General features: G+C 39.3%; 1 protein-coding gene across 1 annotated transcript in view; it reads right to left on the bottom strand.

Annotated features, from left to right (window-relative positions):
- SUPT3H (SPT3 homolog, SAGA and STAGA complex component) overlaps positions 1 to 22,685 on the bottom strand; it is a 38,995-nt gene that overhangs the window by 5,349 nt on the left and 10,961 nt on the right. Inside the window, exons 4-7 of the mRNA XM_031552270.1 lie at positions 4,729 to 4,804; positions 2,043 to 2,155; positions 1,383 to 1,490; positions 631 to 826 (exon numbers count right to left, since the gene is read on the bottom strand). Coding sequence (XP_031408130.1) covers positions 631 to 826; positions 1,383 to 1,490; positions 2,043 to 2,155; positions 4,729 to 4,804 — 493 coding nt within the window. The remainder of the gene's footprint in view (positions 1 to 630; positions 827 to 1,382; positions 1,491 to 2,042; positions 2,156 to 4,728; positions 4,805 to 22,685) is intronic.

The raw sequence follows: 22,685 nt of genomic DNA on the forward strand, positions 1-22,685 counted from the left end.
AAAAAAAGCCTTAAGGGAATAACAGCGTTCTTCCGAACCAGTTTATTTAATCAAATCTATTTCCCTTGTGGTTTTAAGGTACATAGACCTCTCTAACACCGAATATCCAGGATCTACAACAGAAGACAGGAATTGTAATATTTACATTTCATGGACTGAACATGAGATGTCCGTATTTTATGCAAAGTAAACAAATATTTAGCTTGAATGCAACCAATTGGCACAGAAATAAAGGAGGTCAGGCAAAGTTGTTATAGGCAAAGAAGGCAGATGCCTAAGGCTGCTGAGAGCAAGGCAATCACAACAACCTCTTTGCCTACTTTGCTTACACTTTGACCCTCCAAACTCTTGCAGTTTATGTCGGTGAAGGGGGTGTTATTTTGGGTGGTGCTGCAGCTGTAGAGAAGGAGCTCCTCTTAGAAGCAGCATCTGTTGGCATTACTAAGAAGCCTTACCCTAGTTCTGACAGAAATAATGTTAGACTGTATTTTTGCCCCTACTCTGATGCCGACAGTAACACAATTTAAAATTAATGTGAATTAATATTATAATAATAATTATAAATGACACAATGATATCCTCAAGATATATATATATACATATATATATATATAGTCTTTATTTCATATTTCTGTACCTTTTTCCTTTTCCTCTGCTTAGATTTGGAAGAGTCCTGCCCAATCCCTCCATTCCCCAGCGCTCCAGACGGTGTTTTTCCAAGATGCTGCTGCCCTGCAGGTGCTGGTGGGGTGGGCGTAGGGGGTGGTGTGTTTTCAGGAGACTCAAGGCCAGTCTTCACACCTGCAGCCTGCCCTAAGAGATGTGGCTACGAAGACAAGACGTCCACAGCAGTTATGGAATCAAATCACAAACTGGTTATGTCCTTCTCAGATCTACTATTAGAAGAGACGAAGTACAGCATTGTTGGCTAATTCTAGTGTTTACCATCACACCTGCTTCACAGCAATGCATGCCTTGCAGAACCTATTGTTCTTCTTTCTGCTGACAAGTATGGACATGAACATTAATCTCTCAGTATGCAGTAGAGAGAGCCTTCAATAGAGAGAGAGGAAATTTCCACCAAAGAAAAGAGAAGTGACATTTAAATAAAAAGATGCAGCTAAGAATTTAGCATTTGGAGCTAAGAATTTAATGCCTTTCTTCTTACATCCCTAACTCTGTTAATGAACTCCACAGCAGAAGCCCATGTTAATACCAGGTTTCAATAAAACTTATGTAGAATGCAGCTATCAAATAACAGTACCTGTATAGAACACAACTACCAAATACACACAATACTATATGGAATACGATAACAAAACAGATTTATTCACATTCCCTTGCATTATCATCATATAAATATGTGAGAAAGCAACATGTACCTCAGTAGAGTTGTGATACTGTATGAAGGTGGCAGATATGGCGTGACTGAATGGGTCACCAGCCTTAGGAGTCATGTCTTGTTTAACCAAAAGGGCCAAGTCCACCAACTGCAGAGGCAAAAACAGCCAATAAATACACTGGTTTATGCATCATGAACACAATTGTAACAAAGAAGAGATAGGAGGAGTGGGCTGAAGCAAATTATTCTTAGTGTTTCTCAGTAGAAAACAAAATTACTGAGATTTTTTAGCCTAAGGAACCTCTCTTTTCCACTTCTGTAAATATACGGAGTGATTTATCTACCCAAGAGGGCTTGGCTTGGCACTAAGGTGACGTTTTGTTTTCCAGGAAATCCTGCTTTTTAATCCAATTGTGCAATCGGCTTGAATGAGCCTCAGCGTGTTGCCAAAGGTCACATAGCAAAGTGTGTGGCTTCAGTTTGGATTTGAATAAAGCTTGTGCTGGACTCCACTCCCCTCTATTAGAAAACATTTCTGATTGTGTATTATCAGATGGGTGACTATGGTACAGCATGCATTTGCTGTAGAGCAAACTGAAGGACAGGTAGGGACTCAATCAACCCGCTTGGCCCAGTTAGCGTATCCCAAAGTCACCAATTCGTGCCTGTTAGTTATTGCTCAGCCAGGCTGCTCCCTTACCTGTGCCACAGTCTCATAGGCTAAATATGCCAAAATCTCCATTGCAACCGCATTTGGCTTTATCTCCATGCTGCTACAATCCAACCAGTCACGAAACTTGGATGCTTTCTTTGCTGTCAATTCAAATCATGGGGGGAAAAGGAAACGTTAGTGGCAGGTAGGCCAAAACAATGCGGAATACCGTGAAGGTAACACAGAGTGTCAGTGTAATTCGATTGGCCACAGAGGGAATTAAAAATGGAACTAGTGAGGAAAGGCAACTGCTCCATACACAACATTTTGTAAACCCATAAGCAGGAGAAAGGAGAAGAATGTTCCAAAGACTTCAGAAGAACGAACTACCTCAGAGGACAGAAGACAGAATAAATCTGATTTGGAATGTTATGACAGTGAAAGAAGTAACAGGATTGCATTGCAGCTTTGACAAATGGCAGAAAAAGGCGTTAGAAGAAACCTGAGGTTTGCAGCCCAGATAAAAAGGATATAATTGAGTTAACAAAGTGAAGACAAATGATGGACAGAAGAAGGAGTCGGAAGTCCTGTGCTGTACTGAGCGGGGATTAGGTGCTGACAAGCCAGCCAACATGATTTGTGGATGAGTATTTTTTAAATTGTGCATTGGAGGTAAGGACATAATGCAGATCTGCAAATGATCAACACTGAGACAAGAGCTTCACACTGCTAATGGATGAGTTTGCTCAGGAAAAAGTACAGAGAAAAATATGGAGGAAGGCAACATGAGAGACTTGCTGAGAGGGTAAAAGAGATACCCAAATGGAACCTAAAAAGCATCATGGAAATGCACATAAAAAACAAAAAAGGATGAGTTTACTTCAGCCAAAGGCAGGCAAGCTGATGACAGACAGAAAGTAGTCATACAGAGGTCTCAATATGAGCTGTTCGTGAGGACAGCACAATCACATGCAGTGAATACCCTGTATTCACCTAAAACAGCTCCTTCAAAGAGGGTCTTCACTGAGGAGGAAAAAGCTAAAGAGAAGGCAGGTATCGAACAGAAAGAAATGTCAATACAGATTATTTTTTAGGAGGGAATGAGATCCCACAGTGCCTAAGCCTTTGGTGGACCTCTTCTTCTGCCTGCCTTTAAAGCAGCACAGAACGATGCGGTGCTGTAATCAGGAACATACACTGTCAGAACAGACTTCTTCAAGTCCAAGATGTGATCTCCTGGGACATAATATTCATGCATTTATATTACAGTAAAAAGGGTTTACTACTCGAAACAATAAATTTTCATTAATAAATTCAATTTTTAAATAAAATAAAAAGAAAATTAGCAAAAATAACCTTTCTGTTACTTTGGAACAAATGTTCTGCTTGGCCATTACCACGTGCTATCCAGTTGAGTTCATATTATGCAACTGAATTTGTTATGAGTCTGTTATTAAGGACTGTAATTCTCTTAGTCTTTAATGACACTGAACTTCAGTGAGAAAGAAGTGTAGAGATACGGTCATTTAAAAACACTATTAAAATACCACTGGGTTTTTTTTTTTATAAATCACAGTTCCCTGGTCAGCAACATTTGATTTGTTTTGCAAATTAAGATTTGCATTTGCTCTCTCTCCAGATGACGATTTGGGGGTTTTAAAAACGTCTCTATCACAAACCTCTCATTTGCTGAAGTCACCTTGATCTGAGGTATCACTCATCTAATGGCTCACAGATGTATGATGCCAAATCACAACTGAGCACACAAAACATTCTGAGGTAGCAAAATAAATGCTTACAAAAAGTGTCTTCTGGCATTTGCTGACACAGAACAGTATTTCCAATGTGTCATTTGTTTTGTCATAAATGACTCACTCGTTCTTTGAATTTAAGTGTCCTGCTAGGAAGAACAAGATAAGGTCTCTCATTTAAAGACACCATTGTGTTCAGTGCGTGGTGTCGGATCATGTGCTGTTTTGTCACGATTTTTAAGGGCTCTCTAACCTCGCTTTGTCTGACATTTGACCTTAAACCTTAGTCATCACTTAAGTGCCTCTGTAATGATGTTTTGCTACATGATCAAGCCCATTAATTTGCAGCTCGTTATAGTTGCGGCCCACAAGTACTTCTAGTAAGTTGGTTTTCAGTGCTAGTAAAGCCCTAATTCTGTCATCATGTTATTAGTGTTGGAATGGCGTATGCTGATGAATTTGGCCAACGTTGAATAAATTCCACAGCAGGAGCTTACAGCTTAAAATAGAAAAAGGCTCTTTAGTAAGTTCTTTGTGTCTCTGCGGATACAGAAATAAAAGCAAAACTTGCTGCTCTTCTCTAATTTTAAATGCATTCCTTGGGACCTGCAACTGTGACGTGTTATTAATGTGCTGCCCGTACCAGCACCATGACAGACCTCAGGCAAGCTTGGCTGTTGCAGCCCATTAACTCTTTACAAGTTCTATCTTTGCAGCAGTTCCCAGCAGCCCAGTATCCGAATCTGGTAAATCTTCACAGAAAATACTCTGCAAGATAGCCTGAAACTATGCAAAATTAACCGTTCCCAGGAATTATGAGGACAAAGTATTTTTTTTAATTATTTTTCTGGTTTTGGTTTTATACTTGTATAATTGTGGGTAAAACAAAAGTGCTTTCAAGGAGCACGAGGTTCTGCTGTTTTCTCTACGACATGAAATAACAGTTGAACATCTGATTACAATACAGCCGTTATAATACTTACAAAAACTCAACTGCCGACTTTCACAAAATTCTGCGTACTGGACTGAGTCCATCATCCGTGTTTGTCTTTCTGCTCTCTGACAAAAGAGTAGAAGCACATGATGAACCTTATTCCAGTAAGAACTGCATTCCACAACAGAGATTATAGCAGCACAGTGCCCCTGCCACAGCCTTCCAGTAACCCCTCCCCAAATTAAACGTGCATTGACCAATTTCAGATGCAGGAATACAGTCACTGACTTCTCATTGGCCCCAGGAGTTAAGATTCTCAGAGGAGTGTGTCCACTGTCAGTTTAAGATTCTGCTATAGGAGAAGAAAGTAAATCAGAGTTTAAGAAAAGTGGCTTAAAATGTTCACTACTGGATTTAAGAATGAGCACACGCCTGAGATTGGCTTACTTCAAGAGGTGCAGAGTGGATTTTCACAGGGTAAGGATCTGGTCTCTAGAAGAGATCAAACTGTTCAGATATTGGGGGCAGGAAGCAGTAGTTAGATTAAAGAGAACAATTATCCTTCTCAGATGAAGACAGTTGAATCAAAGTCTCTTCAACAAGGAAACTATACCATTTGTTTTACACATCAAGGAAAAAAATTTAACTATCTTCCAAACATAAAAGAAACCATTAAACCTGGTAAGAGCAGAACTATAGATCAGAATACAGAGCAGTGTCAGGAGAGGCTGACGGCACTGCAGTTAGTCCATACAGCTCAAGACCCCGTGAATGCAGGAGGTGAAGCACAGCTGTGGTGGCATTACAAGCAAACGAACAAACAAAAAGCACACACACAGTTTTTTCCCTGAGTCCCTGATCTCCTCTGCGTTTGATGAGCTGAAATTCGCAGAGTCCATTAGTCTGGTTTAGCAGAAAATTAAAGGGCTGTTGAGAGTATTTGAAGACAGGCAACGCAACCAACATTTGGCCTTAAAACTTTCTAATATCAGAAAAAAAATCAGTACTTCAAATACTGTTTCTTCCTCTGTTCTCTGCCTTTTAGATCACTCTTCTATGACAGTCCAATCCATCAATTAGAAGACCTCATTGACAGACATCACCTTCAATCTAACTGTGAATGGAACCACCTGCCATTCAGAAACACACCCTCTTTCCTTCTTTCTTTTCATCTCTACCCAGTCAATCATTTTTGCTGTATTCTGTCTCTTCATCAACCGGATAGAAAACATTCCCTTTAAGTACCTTCCAATACTTCTATGCATTCTTCTGGCATCTTGACTACATTTTGTGGAGCTGCTCTTTCAGATAAGTAAAACTTCTCAGCCAATCTATTCCAGCAAGAGATCTGCTTTGCCTCTGAATTATTTCAGTCATATTTTTCAAGACAGAAAGAACCACCAGGATCACCTAATCTGATCTTCTGCATAGTACAGGACACTTCTCACATAATATACTAAAATTCAGTTATAAAATTCTTGCATAACTTTACTACATAGAATCATAGAAACATAGACATTATTCTACATCTTTGAAGAGCATCTAATTTTAACAAATATTTCAGTATTAAATAGAGATCACATTCAAATAATTTAAAGTGTAACTTTTTTATGCAATAGGATTACATTCTGCAATCATTTGTGTCTTGCCAGTCACAAATTACTAGTTGGACACTTTCAGATAATGATGAAATAAATAATATAACCATTGGTAGGTAATCAAATGGACTCAATTTCTCTACATGTGACATAATTTTCTTAGATTTTTACACATCAGCATGCTGGCTCATAGAACTGATGTCTGAGATCCAGCAGACCTCCTTCTGCTCTACAGTCCAGTCTAACAGAGGACTCTTGCCTACACTAGATCAAGTCAGCCATGGCTCACTCTAGCAAAGTCTTAGAATCACAGAATCACCAAGGTTGGAAAAGGCCTCCATCTCATCCAGTCCAACTGCCCACCTAACACCAATATTTCCCCATTAACTCATGTTCTTCAGTACAACATTTAGATGTTTCCCAAATGGGAATTGTAACTCAACCACCTCCCTGGGCAGCCCATTCCAGCGCCTGATCACTCTTTTGGAGAAGTTGTTTTTCCTTACTTCCAATCTGAACCTCCCATGGCACCATTTCCTCTAGTCCAACCCCTCTCACATGGGAGAAGAGGCCAACCCCCACATTTAATACTAGACTTTTGTTTAATACTAGTTTTCTGCTCCATTTTCTCAAGATTTCTTTGAAATGGAAGGATCCAAAAAACTGGCTGTTGCATTCCAGATTTGGCCTCAGTAACATCAGGTAGAAAGGAATGACAACTTCCTCCAGCCTGACAGGCACATTTCCCCTACTGCTGCTCACTGAGAGCTTTGTTTCAGCTACGATGAGAATATATTGCTGACTGATATGCAACCTGCTGCTGATCACTGCTCCCCAGGGCTGCTGCACAGCCAGCTGGGACCCAGGGGTACTGATGTGCAGGGTTACTCTGTACCAGATTTGGAAATTCACTGAAGTTTCTGTTGGTCCAGGTATCAAGTTGTCAAGATGTGATTGGACTGAAGCTCTGTCAATCAGTGTAGCAGTAATTTACAATCGTTGACAGATTGGCAGAATGAGCATTTTGTAGTTTTGCCAATACAGGGGGGAAGACATGGGAAACTTGAGAAAATGCTATAAACTGTATGCCATGCTTCCGTTTAAATCTACAAAAAAACCCATTTGCTCTTTTCCCACAGACTTTATTCTTTCAACTATCATTTTAGACACATTAAATACAAAAAGCTTAAATTTTATAAATATGAAATTCTCCAGATTCTCTTCTGGAAAGGAGCAGCACTCCAACAGAACTGAAGTCCTATTTTATCAGTATAAAAGCAAGTCTGCTGAGAGTCATTCCTACACGAAGAAACAGTGAAATCCTATTGCCATGCTGCCTTAAAGCAATCTCAACTTGAAACTTGATTAAAGAAATGGCATGAATTATACCATCCCACCAGTTTATCAAAATGTATTAAATATATATGGATGTATGTAGTTTTCACTCCCTTTACAGTAGTACTAGTCACTCTAAGTAGTTAAGAAGCTGAGTTATGTGGTGCACAGCAGACTGAAAATACTTCACATGCTTTCCTTGGAACATGCTGAAGGATGCAGCAGATAGGACCTGGCACAGTACATCTATGCTTAGTCTTCCAAAAATGTGTTGCATTATCTCTCTTTCAGCATGAAGAATTAAAAAGGAAGACTACAGAGAGACAGGAAAGAAAAAGTAAAGAGTTCAATGTTGTCAGCTGCCATCCAGGATGAAAAATAATCTTATTCTGATTCCATTTCAGAGCTGTCACACTTGAGATATCAAGGTCTTTGTGGTGGGGGAGAGGCTAGAAGCCAAATGTTAACTTGCTTACCAACTATTGAGTGTTTGGAGGAAATGTGCTGAGTTGCTGCTAAGCTGGAACATTTGAAAATGGTGTGTGGCATGGTTGGACACCCCTGTGTTTGGCATCAACGTTAATGACAAGGATGTTGGCTCCCAAACTGCCTGCGTATTCATATTGTGGCATGATTTCCTGATTTCCATACTAAATACCTCCTGATGGTGCACCTATTGCGAAAAGGAGTTAAGTAACTAACTTCTGGAGAGAGAAGAAAAAGCCCTCTGGCTGCAACTATAATTGAAGAAATAAAGCAAATTTTGAAGGGTTCAATATTGGAAGGCTTGCAAGAAGTCAGATAGTTTTGCTACTGGCTTCAATTCTACCAGCATTTCATCTGGAGTCCAGCATCTTTTAAAGATTAGACTGAACAATTTATGATGTTGTTGAACAATTTATGAACAATTCTCTGAAAACAGGCATTGGTTCATACTATTGGTGGTAAGTGGATGGTTGGACTACATGATCTTAGAGGTCTTTTCCAACCTTAAGGATTCTATGATATGCTGAAAACACATTCTTATTCTCCTGAAATCTTATAATCTTGAAATTCTCTGAGAATTACCACTATCTGAAGATTTCTGCTACGTAAAGGAAAAAAGTACTTTTCCAACAATGGCCTGAATTGGTTAACAAAAGAAAAAGGTGTTCATGAGTGAGCATTTTCAAAGATTAATCTCACTCAGAGTTTTATACAGAAAATAAAAACGCCCCTTGGGAAAGATCAATAGCTTTTGTAACACTAAACTTGATTTGGCTATAAAGCACAGACACACGGGAGGTTTTTATCATCTTTACCCACCTCTTATAGAACATACCATACATTCTGCAGTAACCATTAATCTGAACAAACCTGCATTACAAAGAAGGCCTTTGATGTAACACTGTTTATGCAAGCTCACTTGAGTGCAAACTTCCTCGAATCTTCGTTATTAAAAGAAAACACGAGGTCTTTTTCAGACCCACAAAGATGATTTCTATTTTAATAGAGATGTTCTGCTGTGGATGGTAACAAATAAAGATCAAAGTAGCTTTAAAAAAAATCAAGATATTTTCTGTTTAAGGACAAAAGAAAGAATTCATTTGATGAAGGACATCTACAGCATATTAATTAGTCATCTGAAGTTCTTTTAGTCAAAAAGATAATGAGGTACTTTCAAAGACCAACTTCTTCCTGAAACAGACGTTAGCAATAGGTCAGATGAATCACATCTGTGAATTTCCCAGTAGTTCATTAGCTGTGGACATCAGTGATGGAACCCTTACGTTACAGACATGTATGAAACGCCGGATGAACCCCGTGACTGAAGGATAGCTTTGCCAGCAGAGCAACACAAAAGCCAAGTCCAAAGAATGACTCAGTAAATTTGGTTCCTGCTCTGCCCTCGAAACCATATAACAAAGGCAGCTTTGTACTCTGGGCGTGTGTCAACTCTCTCCATCTTTCTCTAAGTATTTAAAAATGAAAGCTAACAGAGCAGATAAGTAGCAGGAAGGGAGCTGGCAAGACAGTTTAAGATTATGTAAAAATTTCAAGGGAATCCTAAAGAACGAAAGCAAATGGAACCTCGTAGACAATAACAAAATTAATGGAATAATTCCCAGTAGTCACGATCTCACTGCTTGAGGAATAAATAACAGTGACCTCCTTATAGGAACTCACCACTGCTCTAATATTTCCCTTTGAACATATGCAAAATCTCCACATACTCTATTTATTTGAATCAGCTCCATATCACATCCAAATTCCTTGTCTAAATTTATTACTGTGAGTCTGAAATGTGGAGTTGGAACCAGTAAACGAAACATTTCCAGTTCATGGGATACCTTTGATTTCTGCAGGAAAATATTTTTTTCTGTTACTGTAAGCATCATCATGAATTTTCTAAAAGCATGCATTACATTTACAGCTATCTTCTACCAGAGCTTTCCAAAAACGCTAAAATATTTTGGGATAAACGATGTTACCACACTTAAAAAGTGATGTGGGATTTATGAATATATGAAAAAGACTGAACTTCCCTCACTTTTCTGATTGGGGACACTGTAACACCTTTCTGTGGTTTCCATCTGGCTGTACATCAAAACCTTTACATACCAGGTTAATATTAGGATACTTTTATGTCTTCTGGAAAGCATTCTTCCAAACACTTCTCCTGACTCTTTACTCATTCATGGATGAGGTTAAGCTCAGCATCTTACAAGAAAGGCATTCAGTCATCAAACTGAGCATCACCACATTGCCCACAAGACACAAACAGCAAGGCACTCCCTTCTTTATGAGATTTACATTTTGTCCCAAATTTACAGTCAAAATCAGTGACAGAATCTGTTTAAAAATAAAACACCCCATGTGTGGGGGTTCACATGTAAGTAAAAGGAAAAGACTGAGCCAGGAAAAAAAAAAATAGAGTATTTCTTTTAATTTTATGAACAGAGATATGGATAGATGGATTAAAAGAACAGATAGATAAAAATATTCTTTGAAATGTGTATTTATTTAATATTTAAATTGGATTCTCACAGTTATGCATCATCTGAAGAAAATCCTTAAGTACCTCTCATCCTGATAATGTTCATTCACCATTATCAGCAGATTTCGTTTTGGACCTAGTTTAGGCACAGGCACTTGCATCCAGAATAGGTAACCACAGAATCCCAGACTGGCCTGGGTTGCAAAGGCCCACAGCGCTCATCCAGTCCCGACCCCCTGCTGTGTGCAGGTCGCCAACCAGCAGCCCAGGCTGCCCAGAGCCACATCCAGCCTGGCCTTGAATGCCTGCAGGGATGGGGCATCCACAGCCTCCTTGGGCAACCTGTTCCAAGCCACTAATTTAGTAATGAATCTATTTCATTAATTACAAAAATAAGTAGAATTTAGATTTAGCTCATCCATTTTCCATGAAAAATCCAAATGTGGAAACCATTACGATGAATTTATTTAAGAAGCGCATTCACGACTTTCCATGAGTACATGAAGGTGGGAGTAAGCAGACCCTAAAAAATCAGGGTATTTTATTATTGTTTTTATTTATTGGGATATCATTCATGAGAGTGAATCTGGCCCAGTATGAATGCTTCATTAGTCAAATGTTAATGACCGCGTGACGCTTGTTATTTAATTAACTACACACAGTACTCTAGCTGCTATTCATTATTGTTTCTCAATTTTTTTAAATAATAGTTCATAGTCTTTTTGTGAGCATTGTCTCTGCTATATAAATGAGAATCAGGATCATAAAATGACTGTTTTCCCAAAAGCAGTGTTTGATTCCGCACAAGCTTCTCTTTTTTCCTTGGCTTCCTATTTACACTTTCTAATGTAAGAAATAAAAGGGAAGATGCTGAAGTTCTAGGATTTGATAAGACGATTTAGCTTTTGGAAGCAAGTTAATTTGAACCATCAGCTAATTTAGAACAATCTATTTAGTTAGGACCTTACACCAGACCTAACGATAAATGAACCACAAAATTATTAAGCGTTTACATAAAACCAAAGAAACATATGCTGCCATTAATTGAAAACAATCACCATCATCCAAAGTCACTCCAGGAGTTCTCTTAAAATGAACATCCCTATTGCCTCCTCCTCCTCCTCCAAAGAAAAACCCATCTCAAAACATATGCTTTTAAATTGAATAAAACTTTCAATAACACTTAAATCAATGCCTTACAGTTTAGTTTGCACGAGAAGTTGAACTGAAATGTACTGACCAAGCTTCTACTGGCCATGAATTCTGAAAATTTCAATTTGTTAACAACATTTGCCAGCTTTCCTTGGGATGGTGAAGAGTGAAGGAATATTTTGAGACTCCTTCAAGGCTGAAATTCAAAATGTAACTTACTGACTTGTGAAAAGATTCGTAAATATATACCAACAGCTTTTAGTGTCTGACCTGCAGAAGATCCGCACCAGCAAACACACAATGTTTTAAAAGCAACCTTCCAATGAATCGTATTTGAAATAATCTCGGCCATTTTGGTGCAAAACAAGCCAGCTAACATCTTGTTTTGTGGAGCCTTCGTTAGTCAGTTCTCTTTAACAGAATAAAAAGGTCCTACACGTCCTGGTCTCCTGTCAGTAACACTGCTTGTTCAATCCACTACCATGGACTCTTCATGTGTGTATAGGAATGACAATAGTTACGACGGGATTTTTGTCTTTAATCTTGAGATTAGGGAATGGGAGCAAAGAGCATCTACTGTGTGTGGACTCATTACCATAAGCTTTACTGACCGTTTATCCCGTTTCCTAAGGAAAACAAAAAACTCCCACCACGTTCCTATTAAAAAGCAATCAGATTTGGTATGCTGGTGACACTTTAAAGAGTACATTATGTGGGAAAACAAAATAAACATTTAACCTGGCAAATGAAAGTGAATTTGGGTTTTGACATACTTGGCAGGAAGGAAGAATTATATTCATGTCAAGCATGCAGAAAAGCTAATATAATATTTAAATATTTGCTTAACTAATATAGAATTTAAGACAACACGTTAGAAGAAACATTTTTTGTAAAACATTTTATACCTTTTCAGTATAGGATACTCTCCAGAAGTAATATGTTCAGCTCAAATTTCAGACATCTGCAGCCTTTGTTGCACATTCCATTCACTTGTCAAGTGGAAAAGTCTTTGTATTCTCCTGACAAGTCGCTATTTATATTTCTGAGATAAAGGCAGTTCTTATACCAATGATTTAAGCCGATAATGAATCTATGCAGCCTTTCAGAGAAGCAGCCCTTGAGAATCAGAATCTTACAAATATTGATATAATGAGCTAATGTTAACACTATTTCAGCTAAATCCTACAGTACTCTGCTCCCGTTCAATATTTTACACGTGCAATTGTTTAATGCTCTTTTGGTTTACAACGGGACGTAATTCATCGACAAAGACACTTAGATCACCCAGAAGGTATCTGAATGCTGCATGTCAGTGATTGCTGAAATTCTCAATGACACATAATAATTTAGCTCAAACTCATACACTGTGCTGCACGAATAGAGCACCCAGATCTGTGTTTTACCGAACACAGAATCACAGAACCATAGAATGGCTGGGGTTGGAAGGGACCTCAAGGATCACGAAGCTCCAACCCCCCTGTGCCATGCAGGGCCACCAACCTCCACATGTCACAGCAGCCCAGGCTGCCCAGGGCCCCATCCAACCTGGCCTTGAACACCTCCAGGGATGGACGGGGCATCCACAGCCTCTCTGGGCAGCTGTTCCAGCACCTCACCACTCTCACAGCAAACAACTTCCCCCTTGACATCCAACTTAAATCAGATAGAGGGATGCTGGGCACTAGCTGCAGCTCCAGGAGTATTTAGATGCCTATATGTGTCTAAATATGTGCTAATGGATGTTCCTTTAGAGCTGTAACTCTAAATTTCTACTAGCTTCAGATATCCAAAAAAATCAAAGTTACCCACACACGGGAATTAGAACTGATGATGAAGTTGGGTGTACAACTGTCAGAACAAATAAGAGCAACAAATAAGTTTTAGAACATTTCTTTCAAGAAAACACAGTTTATTTTTTTCTCATTTGGAAAGAGATGAACGATGAGAAAATTCTAATTCTAAATTGCTTACATAACGATACCATAATGATTAGACCCAACATTAATCTTTATTGTAACCGTATGTTTCAGATATGTGTTATTTTAAAGCCACCTGAAAGGAATTCATTCAAACTTAATCTGATTTGTAGATTTAATTACAAATCATTAACCCAATTGCTAAGATCTTCAGTTCTTGCAAATTAGCACAGCTCCTCTGAGTCCCATGTTAAGACAGAAACCACTGTTTATTTCACATCAGTAATTAAAAGTGATATAGAGTGCTCAGGCCATAAAACATAAACAAAAAGGGCTACTTTGGGGAATTTGACCTTCAATCTTCCTAATTTGCAGAGCCTGCTATGCAAATGGTTGTGCTGCAATAACACCTCTGCGCACAGTATTCATTCATTCAACCATTCATTTATGTTAGAGTCATAAATATAACAAGAGATTGCTCCCTGCACATTGTTAAAATGGGTTGCAATCAAACCTGTACTTCCCAAAAGCATCAGCACAGGCTGGTTCTATGCCGACTCCTTAGCTATTAACAAAGGAGAAAAAATAGAGGGCATTTTTAAATACGGAAATCTACCTTTTTCATTCTACTTTTACTCTGCAGTTGGCCAAAGGATTTTGAAGCGTACAAAGGCTTGAAATCTAGAGCTTAGCAAGAGACAGCCAGGATCCTACTATTGAGATATCCTCCTCTTCAAAATCAGCTATAAAAAGTTAGAATAGATGGCACTGTTCACATTGATATTCTTATTAGTAGTCACTTACAGGTGTGTCAGTTTAACCTCAAAATGGAAAGAACTGAATTTTGAAAATGTCAAAATGCATTCACGTATAAAAGGTTTTCTCTTATGTAGATTTTGTTATAGGTTCAGATTGAGTAAAATAAAAGCATTAGGGTTCTTCCTTTGTAAGGAGTGGCACGGCAAACCAAATATCTACAAGAAAAAAATGAATAAATGAATGAATGAATGAATAAATTGCAAAGACCTTAATTACAAAATAATAGAAAAAAAGTCTTCTTTTCAAAGTCACAGAATCATAGAACCATAGAATCACAAGGTTGGAAAGGACCTACAAGATCATCTAGTATTGTACTTAACATCATAATGCTGGGATGCAAAGAACAACTTCAATAGTGAGATTTGGAAGTAGAACTTGGAAGGTTGAAGTCTATTCATTATTAAGGTGCTTGTAGTAGAGTAATGCTACCCCAGTTTGGCATTGATTACTTGGCCATGCTTTTAGAAGCTGCTGTGGATTCTCATGCCATCATATATTATATATCATATATTATATATCATATATCATATATTGTGGGAAAATTTAATCCCGACTGGTGGTTGCTTGGCTTCTTTAGGGTTCCTGAGTTTTCCTGACACTTTTAGAATCACATCCAATATTCATCAGAGATGCTGACATCACATCATCGTTTTAGTCTCCTTCTTTAAAATACAATATATGGTAACAAGGTTAGCAGTCACCTCGCTAATATGTTTCTTCAAATACCTGAACCAGCATTTAGACCTCCAACCCTGGGGTACAGCAAGACTTAACTCCCAATTTAAGAAGGGTGTGAAGTAGCTGAAGATTTGTTTGAGTTCAGATTTTCAGATATGAAATCATTAGCTGATGATATGAGCTGACAGTTAATACATCTACAGCAAACAGAAGAAGACAGTATTTCCAAGCGGATGTAGAGTACATGTTCCACTTCTAAGCTGTTTGAGATGGTCTTTGCAAGGAGTGAGGACTCGATACCAGATGCTCTACGTTCTACAAGGTTTTTTTGCAGATGCCTGCAGCCTGAGAAAATCAACAGTGCTTTGAATAACGCTCCTAGTAAAAGCATCCTCTTGTCAGAGTCACTGTATGATATAGGATCTGAATCCCACACAAGTGGAGGAACTGATGTTAAATAATACCATCTGACCATGGTAGGAGAAGTTCCTAGTAGGTCTGATAAAGCTGTGGAAATGGCTGTCAGCCCTGGGAAATAAAATCCAGCTCCCTGACGAAGACTCTCCATCCTTCCTTCATTTGATCAAGTGGAAAACCAAATGTAACGATTGCTTCCTAAGTTCCATTTGCAAAGTTTCAACAGCACTTAACAGCACTACCTTCAGCCCTTACGCATGCTGCCCCAAGAACAGTCTGGAAACAAATGCTCAAGCTAGGAACTCCTTGAGAATAAAACACAAACACCCTAAGGTGGTTTTGATATTATTAATTTATATCATTTTTTTGTAGCTTTTAATGCAGTTTCTTGTAGAATACCTAAAGTAAATCAGTGTAAGCCTCTAGTGCAGTAGATGTGATACAGATGACAAAGGACTTCTAGCAGCCTGTTGCTATCTGCACATAGAGGTAAGAAGAGCTATGACTGAGCCATAAATCCAACAGGTCAAGTGAGAACATTTTTTCTGTCAAAAATAAACTTGTGGCTCCCCACTTGATACAGATCTGCTGAAGTTACACAAATCAATTTCTAGAATTTACTCTCTATGCAAAATAGGTATATTTTCTAGTGATAATATTGTGGTCTTGTCTCCCCTGAAAATATAAATCTGGTTTTGGATGTACTTTGCCAACCCACAGTGACAGCAAGGTCTGATTTTTGCTATTTTGAAGTCAGCTAGATGTAAACCCCCAGACTATTCAAAGGGTCAAATGCTGATCTGAATGATATTAGCAAGGATTAAGCTTTGCACGTTAAGCTCCACGAGGACTTTATGTTGAGCAGCTATCTGAAGAACAGAACTGTTACAGTTTTTGTGAGCACCCAAATTAAAACAATCTCTTCTGATTCACTTTGTGAAAGTGTCTGACTGTGCAGGTATCTCCACGTCCAACCAAAGACAGCAGATCGAAATGAAAAGAAAGGAGACAAGATTTGAAGTCTGAGGGGCAAAAGATACAAGCGACTCACACAAATGGCATTTTGCTCTCTTCCATGGAGTTAACTGCACTGGATTATGTGATGGTTGCACTGGCCGTCTTAGAGGTCTTTCTCTACCGGAATGATTCTATGTCTCTGTGATTTCCCACGCTGCACTGTTAGGAATGCTGTGGGTCTGTTTTTAGTGGATTGGGTGAGTATGCATCTCACTTTACAACATGTAGGGCTTAATTACATTACCATTCCAACAGACACTTATGCTTAAGTCTCACTGCTTCTGATTCGATCGCCGCTACACGTGTGAAGCTATCACTGACTGCAATTTTGCACAGCAGCCAGATCGTATTCTTGTGGAAGAATACAGCAAGCAACATTCTAGATAAAATAAACCGCAAGACTGAGACAAAATGAAAGACAGAAAACCCTGTTTCTTGTATACATTAAAAGTCTATTCCAGGAAATACCAAGCAGTTACAGATTGCATGTAGTGCAGAAGCTGGAACGTCCTATTCCATGCTACCTAGATTTTTAAATGTTTTTTATAAATTTGATATGGCTTATTATTTATGTCTTTTATAAAAGCTCTCTTATATTTCTACTCCACCTGCCACTTTAATTTCCTAAATGGGAAAATTCAGAATAAAACCACAGAATTGTAGAAAAATTTACACTGGAAAAAAAGCTTGGGATCTTTCCAATGAAACCTGCTTCAACTCTCTGCTCCAAACAGGTCCAGTCAGTTCAGGTGACTCAGGACCAGTCGAGTTTGGAAAATCTTCTAGTTGCATATATTCTCCAAGTCTTCAAGTTCCTCAATTTCTCTGATCAGCCAGATTCCATTTTTGACCAGAATTTCTTTTTTCCCAATTACGTATCTGTCCAAATTCTAGAAATCAAGATGTATGAAGAGCAGCTGAGGGACTGATGTTATTCAATCCGGAGAAGAGAAGGCTGAAGAAAGACTTCATGTCTCTCTACAACTACCTGACTAGAGGTTGAAGGAAGGAAGGGATGGTGATAGGCCACAAAGAAAAGACCTCAAGCTGCACCAAGAGTTGGATATTGAGAATAATTTCTTCCTGGAATGGGCAGCCCAGGGAAGTGGTGGAGTCCCCATCCCTGAAGGTGCTTAAGATAAGTGCAGACATGGCACTTAGGAACAGGGTCTAGTGGTGAACTCGGTAGCGCTCGGTTGATGGTTGGATTCGATGGTTTTAAGGGTTTTTTCCAACCAAAATGATTCTGGGATTCTGCACTTCATCTCTTGTCTTGTCATCAGCAATACAATTCCCTGTTAGTTTTTTTTGTCTTCAGGCTGAACAAGCCCTTTTCTGTCAGCTTGCTGTTACACGCCAGGTCCTCCAGCCCCCCAAACCTGCTGCTGACCCTCTGCCAGACTGGCTTCAGTTCGTCAAAGTCCTTCTTGTTCTTGGGAGCACAAAACTGGACGCAGACTCCAGATGCAGTCTCACCAGTGCCAAAGAATAGGGAAGCATTATTTCCCTTGACCTTCTGGCTCACCTCTAGCTAGCACAGCCCAGTATGGGGCTAGCCCACAAGCTGTATGTGTGCATGGGGTTACTGCATCCCGTATTTGTCTTTGTTGAACTCCACGAGGTTCCTGTCAGCTCATTTCTTTAGTCTGTCAACAAAGTCCTTCTGAATGGCAGGCCTGCTTTCCAGAGATTTGATTCATTATTTACTCAACACACTGTGAATTACTGCTTTTATTTGGCTTATAAGATCCAACAGCTAATCATTTTTGAGTTTAATGCATAACGAGGAAGAAATTATTCAAGACAATGCAATACAATGGGAGGTCGCAACACTGGTTAAGAAATTTCCTATGCTTTTTTTAATTCCTTGCCTGTGAAATTTACATGGAAATCTCTTAAGACTAAAATCACATTCATAGGCATACTTTGTAGTCATCATTTGTTCTTTCAGTACTAAAATGATGCCTGCTCTAAAAATCTTCCACAGGGTCATATCTTAGCAGTAGTCTAAATACCAGGTTGCAAGTATGGTCCTATCAGAATGAACTTGGAAACCACAAATGCTAGTATTTCCAATATACCTCTTCATTAAGTAGGCATAAATGCTGTCTTACTGACCCTAATCTTAGGCAACAGATTATGAATCTGTAATGATACCTAAGCTTTACCGTGAATGTAGGTGGGAAGGAGCCAAGTTTCTTGTTGGTCTAACCAGCGTGGACCCTGGTGGCTTGGCAAATGAGAATTGAGAATGACAGAATTTTCCACTTCACAGCTAGGTAATATGCAGTGAAATCCTGTGATTTGTGAGGTTTCAGACTGGAACTTATTCAAGTTGATGATGATACAAAGATAGTGTATTAATTCTTGATTTGTTTGCTCAAGTGCTTCTCTTTGACGAACGTTCACAAAATCCTATCTGAATTCAATCAAATATCATAGGCAGTAGAGACCAGAAGCTTGCAAAATGACTCTTCTGAGGAGAAAAATTGTACTAGTCCTGAATAATCCTGTGATCAGAAGATAATAGGAACACCACCACCACAACTACAAAAGGACAAAAGTGAAGATCAAATGTACCTAAAGAGGGACAGACCAAATCTCCATGTGTCCCAGGCACCAATAGTAGCTTCCAAGGAGGCTTAGGAAATAATACAGTGCAGGACAAGACAAGCTTATTGTGATTCTTTCCCTGAACAGTTGAACCAGAAGATGGTGATCTGTGGTTCAAGCACTGCCTTAACCAAATGCTGCATTTTTATATTCAATAGCCTCTAGCAGATATTTTTTTCCCCATTAAGTTGTGCAATTCAATACATTTGAGCTCGTTTTTGCTATATTCAGCAGGAATGCAGCCTGAAAATGACTTCCAGTGTTCTATCCTGTCTATATGCTACAAGTTGTGGAGGGAGAGGCTATTATGACACATTGCTTGCCCACCCTGCTAGCAGAGGATAAATGCCAAATTAAAAGAAAGGGATTCTTAGTAATTCTGTAGGAGGTATTAGCAGGGCTGACCCATGTCCATGATTAAAAGTAGGTTTCAGATCCTGGCTGGGAGTTGATACTGGGATAAGCATTGTCATTCTCCGAGAAAATACACAAAATGAAAACAAGGGAAAAAAGGAGATTCTCTCTGCTGTACCTGCCATGTCCAGAAATAGCAGATAAATGAACCTTTGGATATATTACAGATGGCACTATCACAGGTTGAGAGGCATATCTTAAGACTCCTATGGATGAAGCAGGACAACATCCTTTCTCTGACACTGTCTTGTGGATGTTCTCACCTATCTGCTAGACACAGGATGACTCTCAGAGCCTTCCCTCTTCTGCAGAAGTTGAAATAGAACATCATTAAAATCCCATAAGCATCCTTCCTCCGTCGCCTTCATTTGTGCAAAGGGTTTGTTCCCCCCCAGTGAAGGCTTTTTGTGATATGAACCCTTGAAGGGAAAGAGACAGATATCTGGGAGCCCTGACAGCAGCCAGTTGCCCAAGACCCAGGGTGCTCCTTCACCAAGCAGCTTTGCAGGCAGCAGCCAGAGGACAGCCTGTTTGGGAAGCTCTCTGCCCCAAATATTGGGTCTTGGTATGTAGGTTTCAGTCTCTGACTTCACAACTGTATCAGCAAAACTTCTCCCTGCAACACGCGAGAATTGGGAATGCCCAAGAGGGTGAGTTGTAAAAGTTGGTTTGAAAAGCTCATGTGATTTGCATTCCTGTTTTACTTCCACGAAGTTTTTTTCTGAGTTTTGTGAACCTCGTGCAAAGCAGTCTCAAAAACAGACTTAAGTGATTCTTTCTAATGAACTTATAAGGATTTTCTCCATCCCTGGAGGTGTTCAAGGCCAGGTTGGATGGGGTCCTGGGCAGCCTGGGCTGCTCTGAAATGTGGAGGTTGGTGGCCCTGCCTGTGGAGGGGGACTGGAGCTTCATGATCCTTGAGGTCCCTTCCAACCCATTCTATAAGGAACATGTATGTATATATAAAAGACTTGCCACAAAAAGGCTCAGAGACCTGAAAAAAATATCTATTTTCCCCCCAAAATCATCAGGAGGCACTTCTGTGCTGCATGGATGATGCAGTCCTGGGCACTGGTCTGGAGCAGAGCGTGGCCAGATGGACCCAGAGATCCCTTCCACCTCCACCTTGCTGTGATTCTGTGAACCTCAGAAGTACAAACCATTATCAACACTGATTTGCTTAATTGCTTTAAAGCCTTACAGCAATTTCAGTTGCCTACCACTAATGGGACCTTTGTCAGACTTCAGCGTCACTCCTTGCTCCCAGTTCTCCCAAGTTTACGTAAACAATAACTGTGTTGTAAGCACAACTATATGTGTGGTGATGAGAATATATGAGTAACAAACCTGTTAAATGCAAGATCACAAACAATCATGGTATTAAAATACACTTAGAGAATGTTTCTTTAGTCTTACATTTGGCTCCTAATCAAATGCTCTGTGGAAACACTGTTTGTATGTATGCGTGTCTACTTTTAATTACAGATATAAATAACATATATATATATATAAACTTTATTTCCAAAACTTAAAACACAGTCATTTGGGTGTCAAAAATACAAAACACAACAGCCCAGAACCTTCCTGTTCCTAGGAGAAAGCAAACAGTGGCAAAAAAAATACCCAAATCACTAAGAGACAGAAGAGCAAATAACACCTTGCCCTCCCAGCACAACTGCCTAAGTTTGCAGTGTGAGCAACGCTCACTAAAATGCTCTAAAACCAACAAAATTTTACCAGGACTAAGACCCAAACAAATGCTACACTTCACGTAACCATAGCAATAAACCCCAAGGTGAGAAAATCCTAATAATCTAATGTTTGTAGCACTGCAAAAAGTCTGTTGATATCATTGACTATAAGACGAATTCTTTTCCATTTGGAAGCTTTTTCCAACTCCAGCAAGAATGATGTAGTATTTGCAGACATAGATAATTTGGAGAAACAAGTCCTGTTTACATTCTGTTTACTTTTAACCAATCCAACCGTTCCCAAAGACAAATTGCATTTTCCCAGTATTCCAAACATTCCTGAGCAATGTGTAATCACAGAAACCATTAAAACCAGCAGGCTTATTTTTACACTAGATATTGGTCACCAACACTTTGATGCCCAGACAGCTAATTTACATTTGAGACGCTGCTAGTTTAACTAGCTTTGCACTCACCTGGAAACACTGGATTGATACAGATAAATTAATCCCCCCACTATCTGGATTTCTAACTTTGGTGAAGTCTCTTCTGCCATACTGAAAAACATTGCTCAGAGAATTAACATGCTTTTTTCTTGACTGATGTTCCACATACACTCCTTTAAATCTTAGCATCTATCCACACCAAAAAAAGCAGGAGGTCTATAGGGAGCTTCCTATCTAGTAGATCTCTACATTACAGCACTCTTTCCTTCTATCATCAAGATCAGGCTGTGTGCTCAGAACTTCTCTCTCCAGAAAGAACCACCCTGAAAGCAACAGAAGAACTCTTCCTGACACCCAGTGAGACTCCTGCAAATGTGACTTCAATGGTTTTGAACAACAGCAGACAAACCAAAAGCATTTCTCTAATTTAACTAAGAAAGGAACCTCCCCTGGATTGCTTCTCTCTCACTTCTGAGCACAACAGCAAGCCTGAACACCTCAGACAGTTAAACTTTGAGACAAACGCAGTGCAGTGAAATTCAGTTCAACTTGTAGCACAGCAGCTTAAGGGAGAAGGAAATCCTGGCCTCTTCCAACACCGCCTCGGAATCTACTGTCCCACAGCATGAACTCTCCTCCTCCTGAGTACCTACCTTCTCAAATCCAAAGCAACTCCTCTTATTTGGCTTGGACACACAGGTGTACAACTGGCTTGCAATTAAGGCTGCAACTGTCCTGTCCATACAAGAACACTTCTTACAACATAAGGCTTTTAAAGGTATGGTTTGTACATGTGTGTTGTGCCAATGGAATCCATTAGTCTGTTTTTGACATTGTTGGGTAAAGAACAAGGACACTTATTTTCTACCCCTTTTTTTCAAAAACTTTTAGTCTTAAGATGTAAGGCTGTGACAGAGGTTGATGGTATAAATT

The sequence above is a fragment of the Meleagris gallopavo genome, chromosome 2 (genome assembly GCF_000146605.3).
Source record: "Meleagris gallopavo isolate NT-WF06-2002-E0010 breed Aviagen turkey brand Nicholas breeding stock chromosome 2, Turkey_5.1, whole genome shotgun sequence".
NCBI classification, from domain to species: domain Eukaryota; kingdom Metazoa; phylum Chordata; class Aves; order Galliformes; family Phasianidae; genus Meleagris; species Meleagris gallopavo.